The sequence below is a fragment of the Cynocephalus volans genome, chromosome 5 (genome assembly GCF_027409185.1).
Source record: "Cynocephalus volans isolate mCynVol1 chromosome 5, mCynVol1.pri, whole genome shotgun sequence".
NCBI lineage: Eukaryota > Metazoa > Chordata > Mammalia > Dermoptera > Cynocephalidae > Cynocephalus > Cynocephalus volans.
This window is the reverse complement of record NC_084464.1, coordinates 51,719,845-51,732,124: the sequence shown is the minus strand read 5'-3', so window position 1 is coordinate 51,732,124 and position 12,280 is coordinate 51,719,845. Positions and strand designations below refer to the sequence as shown.

Here is a 12,280-nt window from a genome sequence, read left to right as displayed (position 1 = left end):
TCTGCAATCACTCAACCAGAGCTTTACTGACACTTTCTCCATGTGTCTTCTGAAAAAGAGTCACATGGGGTGGGAGTGGGGGACACATTCTGCCTCAAGTGTTAAAGCCCAGACATCTCCCCCCACCAGCCCAGCCAGGATTACGCACTGCCCAAGTCTCCCAGTTTCTAGCTTGCATGAGGTTTGCCAGCCACGAATCCCCAAGGCCTGGATTTCCACCATCAGAAATACATTTCTTTTGGGTTAAGTGGGTTAAGTCTTATCCCCTCCTTTATGTAACAAACCCTCGTGTGGAGCTTACTCTGTGCCAGACACTGACTTAGGTTCTTTATGAATCATGATTCATTGAATCCTCATCTCAGTCCTATAAGGCAGATATTGTTAATACCACTTTTTACAGAAATAAGATATTTCTAGGAAACTAAAGCACAGAGAGGTCCAGAAGCTTGCCCAAGGTCAGGTATTACAGCTGGGGAGTGGCAGAACCAAGACTTGAACCCCGTGGTCCAGCTCCAGAGCGTGCTCAGAACCACTGCACTCTGCTGCCTCTTCAGCTTCCCTCTCTATAGTAGGTATTCCTGGAAGGGGTGACAGCTATCACTGTTATTGGATCTCCAGGGATTTTTCTTAATAGAGATGCATCAGAAGTGTACTGTTACACTTCTGATACATGAAGACTGCAAGTGGAAAAGTGGAAACAAGGGGGTGGAAACAAAGGGCCAGAGGGGCCCAAAGACTCAGCTTGACCAAGGTCTGGCCCCATCTGACGACCGAGGGGAAGGGGAGGCCACTCTGCCGGTGGGACCGAGCCTCGGGAAGGGGCTGAAGCACAGGCTGGATGTATGGGACTGGGAGGCAGGACACTCCCAGGGAGATGAGCTTGAGCCAGGCCTGAGGGAACCCCAGAGAGAGCATCTGAGCACAGAGGTCTTAGGGGTTGAGGGAAGCTGTAAGAACCAAAAACAAAGGATGAACCTCTCCAGAGCCTTGGAGAGAATAGAGAGCAGCTCAAAGGCCTGGACTGAAGCCTCCAAGACCAAGTCACCCCTTGGCATGAGCTGCCCCCAGAGCTGGACAGCATCACCTGGACTGGCACACGTTTGGTGTGTCAAGGCTCACATAGAAAATAACAGTACTGATACCACCTGCTGGGGTACATGGGCAGGGCGGCTCAGCACGTTCTAGAACAGCACCGCCCAATAGAACTTTCTACGATGGGGAAAATGCTCCACAGCTGTGGTGTCCAATAGGGTAACTACTAGCTACTTGTGGCTATTGAGCACTTGAAATGTGGCTAGTGTGTCTGAGGAGTTGAATTTTTAATTCTATTTAAGTTTGAGGAGCTGAAAATTTAATTCTATTTAAGTTTAATTAATTTGAAGATAAACTTAAATGCAGCTACTGTACTGGGCTGTGCAGTAGGAGATAGGAGAACATTCATTTTGTTTACGAGTCCGACAAATGTTTTTGAGGATCCACTATGTACCAAGCGTTGTTCTAGGTGCTTGGGAAATATCAGTGAACAGAACAGACAAAAAATCCTGACCTCAGGAGCTGACATTCTGGTGGAAGGAGAGAAAGACAATTAACAGCAAGCATAGTAAGTAATCAATACCATCTGTCAGTCAAGAAAAGGGCAATGGGGAAAAATGGAGTGGAGTAAGAGGTTTGGGGAAGCCCACAGTGTTAAATAGGATGGTTAGGGATGGCTGCCCTGAGAAGGTGACATTGGAACAAAGAGACTTGAAGGAGGCCCAGCAGTGACATCTGGAGGAAGAGCTTCCAAACAAAGGGAAAAGTGAGTGCAAAGGCCCTGAGGCAGGAGCCCCTGGGCAAGTTGGAGGAGCAGCAGGGAGCCCAGGCTGCAGAGTGAGCAGTGGGGAGTAGAAGGAGAGGAAGTCAGAGGGGTGAGGAGCAGATGGCGGGGGTCCGTGGGCCATGCTAGAGGACTTCGACCACGTGAGATGGGCTGCAGTGGGGGTGCAGGTGGGGTTGAGCTGAGGAAGGACAGGATTTGAACAAGGTTTCAACAAGACCCCTCAGACTGCTTGCACAGAAGAGGCTGTGAGAGGGGAGCAAGGGAGGACACAGATGCCAGGTCAATAGGGCTTTGATCCCAACTCTGCCTGCTGTCCCGAAGGCTGTGCGAATGGATGCCTGCTGCACCTGAGGACTGAGGCACCAGTGGGAAACTCTGCCCCCAGAATCCCAATCATGTTGACAGGAATGTGGCTCCTTTGTTCAGTGACAGGGTGAAGTAGCTTCCAGTGAGGCTGGGGTGCCTTGGCACTAGGGGAAGCCCCGTGTTCTCAGGAGGGGCAAAGGCAGGAGAGCAGGGACAGAGCCTGGCCCCCAGTGCAGGCTCCAGCTTGGAAGTTGATAGGAGGCTTCTGAGGCCTGGAGCCCTCACTGAGTCACACCAGTTCTGTGCTAATCCTGCTCTACAGAGCAGCCATGTGCCTTCCCCTTACCGACTGGCCCTGTGCTCAGGCAAGGCCAGCATTTGAAACCACGTGCCAGTAGAGGGGACTGTACAACTTGTACTGGTAATTCTAACTATTCTGATCCCTAGACCAGAAACAGCAAATATGAGGCAGGTTCTTCCAGACTCATCATACTCTGTCCCACTGAGTTTGAATACAGCCTCAGAATCCTTCTTAACACTGGCACCCAGCAAATCCTCAGTGTTGAAACACAAGTTCACAAAAGTGAACATATTTGCAAGCCTTCCAGAACCTGGCACCTGGTTACTACCTTGTTGCCCTCATTTCCTACTACTCTGCCTTTCCGTCTCTCTCTTCCAGCCACATACTTCTCACTGTTCCTGCCTCAAGGCTTTTGCATCGATGGCTCCCTCTGCCTGGAAACTCTGACTGTACCTGTCCACATGGCTCCCTTACTCTCTTCTGTCCTCCCATGAGTATGCATTCAGAAGTAGCAAGACCACCATCATCACTCATTGGAGTCCCATCTGTGCCCCTAATTAGCTATGTAACCTCATGGCAGTAAAGTTAAACACTGTCTCTAAAATGAGACACATAATTATTAAATATGCTTCCCAGAATTATCATGAGCATTCACTGAGGACATGTGAGAGTACTGGGTTCAAATCTTGCCTGAGCACAAACATCCTCTCTGTGAGACCTTAGGCATATTACTTATCTTCTCTGAGCCTCAATTTCCTCACCTGTAAAATGTACAGTACCTCCTTGTAGCAAATACATGTGAAGTACTCAGAACAGTGGTTGACATATAGTAATTGCTTGACAAATTTTAGCTGTCATTTATAAGCTTTTTTTCCCCCTCTTTTTAATTGCTGTCAAACAGTTGGCCTGACTGTAAAACTTACTTTCTGCTAAAATCTGATTCTGCTCAATTCAATGTGGGTAATACAGTACAGGGAGACCATGCTCCATGACCTGGCAGACCTGGCTTACAACACTAACTCAGTCACTTTCCAGCTGTGTGAACTTGAGCAGGTGGCCTGAGCCCCAGTTTCTTCATCTGTAATGTGGGGATAATTATTCTTACCTCATAGAGTCAGTGTGCAGAGTCAAAGAGACCCTGCCTGTCTAGTGTCTCATGCATGGTAAGAACTCATTGAATTGAACACAAGAAAGAAACCGCTGTGTCTCCTCTGCTCCCTTACAGTCTGTGCATGGAAGCAAACAGGCTGCTATGCAGCTCGCAGGGAGAGGGAGAGAGGCTGGGGAGTCAGGGCCACTTGCCTTGGTTTAATGGGGCCTGAGACCTCGAGGCCAGCTGGAGAGACTGGCAGGCTGGTGGTTCTGTGAAGAGCTGGTAATGAGGATGCAGAGCCTGGGAAGTGGGGTGGGGGGAGCTTGACAGGCTCTGCAATTTAGTGCTGGGGCTCAGCAGGCAGCCATGGTGTGTCACTGACGCAAGGGAGGGGAGGGCAGGGCAACTGAAATGTGGTGGTGCTGGGGAGGGAGAAGAGGCGGGGCCTGGAGGAACCATGCAGATCAAAGAGGTGGCCTTTGTTGACAACTCCAGGAAGGAGAGGATTTCATTTCTTTGTGGACACCAGCACTAATTTCTTACTCTTGTGCAAATACAACCGCCCCTCCCCCAAACATACATCTACACACAAACTCCTCAGGCTCAACTGTCTTATCTACAGGGGGCTCTATTAGTCAGGGGAGGATAACTGCTCCTGCAAAAATGTAAAGGCTTGAACACGATGGGATTTGATTTCTTGCTCTCCTAACAGTCCAGGGTGGTATACCAGGTTAGTCAGAAGACCTTCCTCCTGTAAGACTCAAGTGCCTTGTTTCCACTTCCCCTCAGGCCTTGTCGTGTGCATGGTCAAGGCCAGTCACCCCACCAGGGCCAGCTGGTAGAAGGGAAGGAGAGTGTGGGGGAGGCACTCCTGAGGCCTGGCCCTGAGGTGGCACACACTACTTCCCATATTTCACTTGCCAGAGGTATCACTTGGACACACCTAGCTGCAAGGGAGGCTGGGGAATGTTGTCTAGGCAGAGGCCACAAAGGGGGAGAGAGGGTGTTGGTATCAGCCCACAGGCTTTGCCACGAAGCTGAGGTGGAAACTCTTAGAGTCCCTCCCATCCCATTTCCATTTCCTGAGACCTCAAATGCCTTTTATGGGTGGCAAACTCTGTTCCACTAGGAAAAAGCAGCCTTAGTCAGCAAGTGTGTCTGGGAGGGGTCACACAGAGAGTCACCTCAGAAGTGTCAGGGAACATGGGGGCATCTGGGTGAGGTGTGTGGGTTGGGTGGCAGAGGGGCAGAGCAGTGACTAATGGACCAGAATCCCTTATATACCACATGTAAGTAGATGCCGACACTCTGACACACACGTACACACACTTACAAATACTCACACATTCAGCTCTCCAGTGTTACTTCTTAGACACATGGACATACCCCACATGTCTTCTCTCTCTCACACACACATACGCATGTTTACCTACATCTGCACTCACATATCCCAAGCACATACCTATATGCACATCCCTGAAAGGGCCTCAAGAGCCCATGCCCTGAGCCTCATGGATATAGGAAAATACCTCTCTGCAAACCAGTAGTGTCTGTGAGTTCACCATTAGCCAGCCTTTGCATTTAAACAAGAACCCTTCACATTTGCTTAGGCCTTAACATTTAACAAAGTACTTTTCACTCACTGCTCAACCGTAGGGTAAATATTTACTCAGCATTGACTCTAGGCCAGATATCATGATTGGCAGCGGAGTTACGAAGATGAGTAAGACCGTCCTCAAGGCAGAGGCATGCAGAAGCAAATGATCCCTGAGAAGGGATCACAGAGGAGCATGAGGAAGGCCATGGCAGAAGAGAGAGCAGGAGCAGCTTTGGGTAGGGTGACATTTGAGTCAGGCCTTAAAGGATGGGGTCACCGGGTGGAGAAAGAGGTGATGTTTCTCAGAAGAGGGACTGCAGTTTGCAATGGGATGAAGGTGGCTTATTCGGGAGGGATGAGTGATTGGGAAGGTGGTAAAGTGCTTCCTAAAGCTGGAGTTCCACTAGGTACAGCCAAGATGTGTGGCTGCTGCCGTGAGTAATGATAAGCTTTTCCTAAAGTGCAAGGAACAAATGATAAGTTAGTAGATAGAATATTCTCGCTAATGTATAGGTTATCTCCTTGTGTCATTCAGGATTCAGTCAGAAAAAAAAAAAAAAAAGAAGAAGATGACTTTAGGTCTTTTGAAAGAGGGAATAACCAGGAGACAATGAGACATCAGTGAGGTCAGCAACAGCAGGAAGCCACTACCATCCACTCACCCCATCCGAGGCTGGAAGAGCACAGGAGGAGATGGTATGGCCAGAGACCAAGATCCAAATCTCTCTGGCAGGAGCTGGAACCCTGGGAGCTGGAATCACACAGGAGACTCAGAGGCTGACAAGAAAAACCACCTGAAGAAGAAAAAGAGGAACAAATCCTGGCTTCTCCCCTCTTCCTGCCCTCCAGTCTTCTGCCAGGAGCACATGGGAACCTGGGAACAGGCAAGGGGACCTGGGACATGTAGTTCCCCACCAAGTAGGGCAGGGCCCATGACACCTGGAAAACAGATTTGAGAGCAGGCTGAAATAGCTGGTTTGCTCCTGTGATTTCTTCTTAGACCTCTGTAGATTTGTTTGCTACTATTAAATTGAATGAACAAATACCAAACGAATATTAACGGAAAATGAAAAACAACTCAGAAGCAGCCACTTACACTTGTTTTGTTTTTCCTGGGTAAGTGCTTGAGGTTGCAGTTTCAAATTGTGTTTTAGAGCATGTGAGCTTAATTAAATTTAACTCGTTGGAGCAACTTAAAATAGCAATTCATATTTTCTACTAACAGAGGTGTCACTGGTTTACATGATGGAAAGGAATATATCAGGGTTGCGGGAATGTGTTTTTCACAGAGGGGACTGTGACCTAATGGTTGTGCTAGTCCTTGTCTTTTCCCCTCCAGGTCCGCTCTCCCCTCCTTCCCTCGCTCTGCGCCCTGAGGCTGTCCAGTGTGCATGCATGAACTCTGGCTCTTAGCAGGGTTCAACCATGGCAGCCACTGCAGAAGGTTGAGGGCAGAGAAGAGAGTGGGCTCTGGCTACTTATTTGTCTGGTTCCCACCCTGTGAGGTTGGCCTTGGCAGCTTCTGTTTCACAACCACATTCTCTAGACCAGTGTGTCTCAATGGGGGGTGATTTTGCCCCTAGAGGCCATTTGGCAATGTTTGCAGACATTTTTGATTGTCACATTGAGGGTGTATTCTGGCTCCTGGTAGGTAGAGGCCAGAGATGCTGCTAAACATCCTACAATGCACAGGACGACCCCCCAAACCAAGACTTCTCCAACCCAAAGTGTCCATAGTGCCGAGGCTGAGGGGGGCGTGTTGGGAGAGACAGGGGCACACAAGTGGGAGCCGAATTTTGTTTCTGTCACTAGGGTTTGAAGTAGTGCCCCTTTATGTGACTTCCTCATGCAGTTTGTCTGTTGGCTGCCTGGAGCCAGGAGTGGTTTCGCTTTTGATTAAGAAGTGTCGTCTCTGGATCCCAATGGATCTGATCTGGATCCATCATTCCCCCCAAGGGAAAGTGCAAGCTGTTCGGCGGCATCCTCTTTCTCTCAATTTGAATGATAATAACTTCCCCAGGGGGAGGTTAAATGAGATAATACATGTAAACTTCCCAGCACAAGGTGAATACAGGTTGTTATTGGCAAAGGCAAACTTGATCTTGCCAGCTGGGGCTCTTTTGGGCCAATTGGCTCTTGCTCTCTTTAAGTCCCCACAACTTCTCCTGCCCCAACACACACACAAACAAACACACACACACTCACACAGAGCAGGGCAACCAGGAGCTGCCTTCCTGCCCTTTATTCTTATCCTGGGGAGCAGGCTTTTTCCTCTGGCTTTGTTTCTGATGAGCCAGTTACAGTGCAAAGCTTTCACAGTGCAAAGCCTGACCCTTCATCCCTGCTGCCAGCAGCCTGCCAAGAATCAGCCTTGCCCTATTACACTTCCATTAGCAGCACAGCCCAACTGCAGCTTGGTCACATTTTCCCTGACTTGGGGAGCAAGGGGGAGGGAGAGAGGCCAGGCAGGGTCCCACACCAAGTCGCCCAGGGAGAGCAGGAAGACAGGGCAGCATCTGAGAGGAGCAGAGGCCCTGGAGCCAGACTGCCTGGTTTGGATCCCAGCTCTGCCACTTACTAACTAGTTGTCTTTAGGCAGGTAGCTTAACCTTTCTGTGCCTCAGTTTCTTATCTGTAAATCAGAGATATTAGTAACAGTAACTACTTCCCAACGATTGTTAGATTAAATGAATATTAATCCCTTAAAAATCTCAGAATATTGCCTGGCGTGGAGTAAGCCCTCACATGAACCACCCTTCTTTTGTCGTTATTAGTGGTGGTAGTGATGGTAGGAGTAGTAGTTACTGTCTGCTTCCCAGGAGAAGAAGACCACTAAACATTGAGATGATTTCTGCTCGTGGCCCATCTTCTGTGTCCTGAGGTTGTTGTGAGGGTTAAATGCAATGACTATGAAACCCATGTCACACAACAGGCATTCAGTAAACAAGCCTGCCTGGCCCCTCCTCAAATGGATACGTGCTTACATTGCTCATGACCCTGCGAGGTGGTGGATGCAGCAATTCCAAGCAGCCTGGAGCTGGCTGCCTGGGTCTGGCTCCCTGCTGTGTCATGTCATCTTTGCTTTGTACCTCTGTTTCCCCATCTGCAATGTGAGAATCTTGATAGTGGCTACCTCAGAGGGTTGCTGTAGAACTGAGTGAGTTGATATAGGTCACTTGACAGAGAGCAAGGCACACAGTTGCTGGTTGGTGTTTGCTCTTACTGTTGTCACTGTTCTGGGCATGCTTAGCTCCTGCCTCTCCAATTCACTTCATTAGCCCAGAGAGGGGAGCAACTAAACCTTGGAGAACTCTTGTGTCCTCTGTAGCACTGGCCACAGAGGGCTCCTCGGACCCTGCATAGCAGATGGCCCAGCAGGCAGGGGTCCTGCTAGTGGAGGGATGTGAGACACTGTGGGCTCTGAGCACTGCTCCAGGGAAGGGAGTGGCTGAGCAGCCACAAGCCAAGGCAGATTTTTCACTGAAATGAGTAAAAATGCCCCCATATCTGTCACATGATGAGGAACAAGCCCAGACTGTGGACCTAGAAGCGAGTGTCAAAATCCCAGTTGCCTCATCCTAGCAGTTTCAGCTGTGTGAGCTCAGGCAGATTACTTGGTCTCTCTGAGTCTCAGGCATTCCTCCTCTGTGAAGTGGGAGCACTGACCACTGCTGTCATAGGACTGCCACAATGCCCAGGTAAAACCATGGCTGTGATGTCCTCAGATAAACCTAAGGAGCTGGCATGCAGGGTCTTTGCTGGATCCACCCCCTCTAGCCTCTTCTGCCCCAAGCACTGTGCTAGGGGTTGGGGTGTGGCTAGGGGCCTCAGTTTCCTCCAGTGTGGCTTCCCCAGCCTCAGAGCTAGCCAGGAGCATGAGGAGAGAGGCATTAGCCTCCAGGGCTGCCCTCTGACGAGATGTCAATATCTGCCTGTCAGCTCCCATCCTCTGTGCACGTTCCCAGGTGGAAGTTTTCAGACTTTGATATTTCAAATTTGAGATCTCAATTAGGTTGCCTGGCTCCAGGTTTGAGGGGTTGATGGAAGCTGATGGAGCCGTTTTGTTCTCAAGTGGTAGGGAAGAGGAGAACGAACGGGGGATGGGGGGCTACCAGGAAAGCTAGAGGGCAGTACCTTCAGGCCTAGGTGAGTATTTCTGCAGGGATGTTTATGGAAACAGCAGAAAGCATGATACAACAACAAGGGTCTTAGAGATCAGGTTTTACGTCTAGGCTTCATGAATGTCTGGGCAGGAAAGGCGCAGGCTGCAGTGGACAGCCCCGGTGTCAGGAGATTGCTGTCCCATCAGAGCCTCCCCTAAGGTAGGGGGATCAGTCAAGGTCTTCCTGACTCAAGAAACTCTTCCCCCAGGTCTCTCAGATGGCTGTGACAGAGGGATCGCCCTTCCCTCTGGGATGCACAACTGCCCTCCAGTCTTCAACACTGCACTGTCCCTCCACCTCCGAGCAGCATGCCCCCTCCTGCCTCCAGCTTTCTTCTGCTTAGCGCCCCCTACCCATGTGTCCGCTGCTTAGCACCCCCTACCCATGTGTCCCCCCAAACCCTCCAGCCACCAGTCTGCAGCAGCAAATGCCCTCCCTCCAGAATAATGAAAAGCCCTTTGGAGACAAGGGTGGTGGAGGCTTCTAAGTGTTGATGGGGGTCCTGATGAGTCTCAGAGGTCATGACAAGGGGTGGAGTGAGCCTCAGGGGCAGTCTGGGGTCAGCCAGGTTGGACCTGACTCTCACCCTGCACTTCCCAGAGCCTGAAGGAGTATTGGCAGCAGACATGGGGGAAGGGGGTGGGGGGGTGGCCCTTTGTCTAATTGCTGCTTCTTCACACCTTTAACCTTCTGCCTCTCTGTCTCTCCCTCCGCCCCCTGTCCCCCCGTGTGTCCTCTCTCAACTCTGCACGAGTCTCTCCCCCTTCTTCTCTTTACCTCTAAACACCCCCCATCTCTCTTTCAATCGCTCTCTTCCCTTACCTTCACTCACTGCCTTTACTTCCACATTGGCTGGGTCGCTTTCTCTCACCTGATCCCCTCTGGATCTCTGTCTGCACCTCTCCCTGATACTCCATCCTGGAATCTTTCTCTCACTTTCCTTTCACTCTAACCTGCCTCTCTGTTCCCTTCCCTGAATCTCTCTCCTCACTTCTACTTCTTGTTCATGATTTCCTGTGCCCTGTGCCTGTCACCTGCCTGTCCCTTCCCTGTCCTCCTCCCCCTCCTCTCTCTCTCCATCTTGCCCCTTTCCTGTCTCTTTTCCTTTCTGTCTCTCTCCTCTCCCTCTTTCTGCCACCCTCTCTATTTCTGCCTCTGTCCCCTCCCCATCACCCTGTCCTTCTGCCCCTCCACCCCTCACCCTCTGTCTGCCTCACCTCCCCCCAGGATGATCCCAGCCTCCAACAAGGCCTTCGTGGTCAACAACCTGGTGTCAGGGACTGGCTACGACTTGTGTGTGTTGGCCATGTGGGACGACACAGCCACGACACTCACGGCCACCAACATTGTGGGCTGCGCCCAATTCTTCACCAAGGCTGACTACCCGCAGTGCCAGTCCATGCACAGCCAGGTCCTAGGCGGCACCGTGATCCTTGTCATCGGGGGCATCATCGTGGCCACGCTGCTGGTCTTCATCGTCATCCTCATGGTGCGCTACAAGGTGTGCAACCACGAGTCCCCCGGCAAGCTGGTGGCAGCCACTGTCAGCAATGTGTACTCTCAGACCAACGGGGCCCAGCCGCTGCCTCCAGGCAGTGCACCCAGTGGGGCCCCACCACAGGAGCCACCCAAGGTGGTGGTGCGCAATGAGCTGGTTGACTTCACTGCCAGCCTGGTCCGAGGCAGTGACTCCTCTTCCTCCAGCTCCCTGGGCAGTGGGGAGGCTGCAGGGCTCGGACGGGGCCCCTGGAGGCTCCCGCATCCCGCTCCCCGCCCCAAGCCCAACCTTGACCGCCTGATGGGGGCCTTTGCTTCCCTGGACCTCAAGAGTCAGAGAAAAGAGGAGCTGCTAGACTCCAGGACTCCAGCTGGGACAGGGTCTGGGACATCAGCCAGGGGCCACCACTCGGACCGAGAGCCATTACTAGGGCCCCCTGCCACCCGGGCCAGGAGCCTGCTCCCTTTACCCCTGGAGGGCAAGGCCAAACGCAGCCACTCCTTTGACATGGGGGACTTTGCAGCTGCGGCTGCGGCAGCGGGAGGGATCGTCCCCAGTGGCTACAGCCCCCCTCGGAGGGTCTCGAACATCTGGACGAAGCGCAGCCTCTCTGTCAATGGCATGCTCTTGCCCTTTGAGGAGAGTGACCTGGTGGGGGCTCGGGGAACTTTCGGCAGCTCTGAGTGGGTGATGGAGAGCACGGTGTAGGCCGGGGGTGGGCATCCTCCCTCCCACCCTTGCGGGGTGGAAGAAAAAGGGGAAAGCATCTTTCTGGCAAGTCTTTGTGGAGTTTCCATGGTGATGTTTACATCCAGGGACGGTTTTGTCTCACTATCAATGGCCACTTGTCCCCCTCACCCCCCCACTGCCACCACCCACATCATCTCCCCAGACCCGTCCCCCACCACCCAGACGGGGTGTGCTCAGGGAATGCGGACTCGCTCAAGTGTTGGACTGAGCCCTGAGTGTTTGGAAAGGTGGCTCTGCCTTTCTAATCACAAATGTAGCGTACAAGCAAGCGGCTTTGGATTGCTTATGGGTCCAGTGTTGTTTTTATTTCTTAATTTATTTTTTCCATTTCCCAGACTCCTCCTCTTCATTCACACAGGTAATCCAAAGTTTACCTATGAAAGCTTGTTCCTCCACAGCCCTTGTAGTGGGTGATTGTTGCCAATTGACAAGAGAAGGGAATAATTCTGTCCCCACACTTCTTTGGGGGAAGGCTACGGAGTGCCCTGCCCAGAGTCCACATTATTCCCAACCACCCCCATATTGGGAGGGGCAAGTGACCCCTGGTACCTGACCTAGTTTTCTTTGCTTCCCAAACATGACACCCCACATCCATCACAGCAGCTGAAACGAGAAGGGTAACTTCTGGGTCTTCTTATGTGTGAGGAGCAGAAGAGCTCTGAACATAAGGGATCTTCTGGAGCTGCGTTGGGATTTTTGCCTCTTCTGGGAAGCCAGTACAGAAAGTTCCCATGAGCATGCTCTGGGCCAGGA

General features: G+C 51.5%; 1 protein-coding gene across 1 annotated transcript in view; it reads left to right on the top strand.

Annotated features, from left to right (window-relative positions):
* The window catches only part of LRFN2 (leucine rich repeat and fibronectin type III domain containing 2), a 38,688-nt gene extending 27,203 nt beyond the window's left edge, over positions 1 to 11,485 (top strand). The window contains exon 2 of the mRNA XM_063098112.1: positions 10,507 to 11,485. Coding sequence (XP_062954182.1) covers positions 10,507 to 11,485 — 979 coding nt within the window. The remainder of the gene's footprint in view (positions 1 to 10,506) is intronic.
* The last annotated feature ends 795 nt before the right edge of the window (positions 11,486 to 12,280 follow it).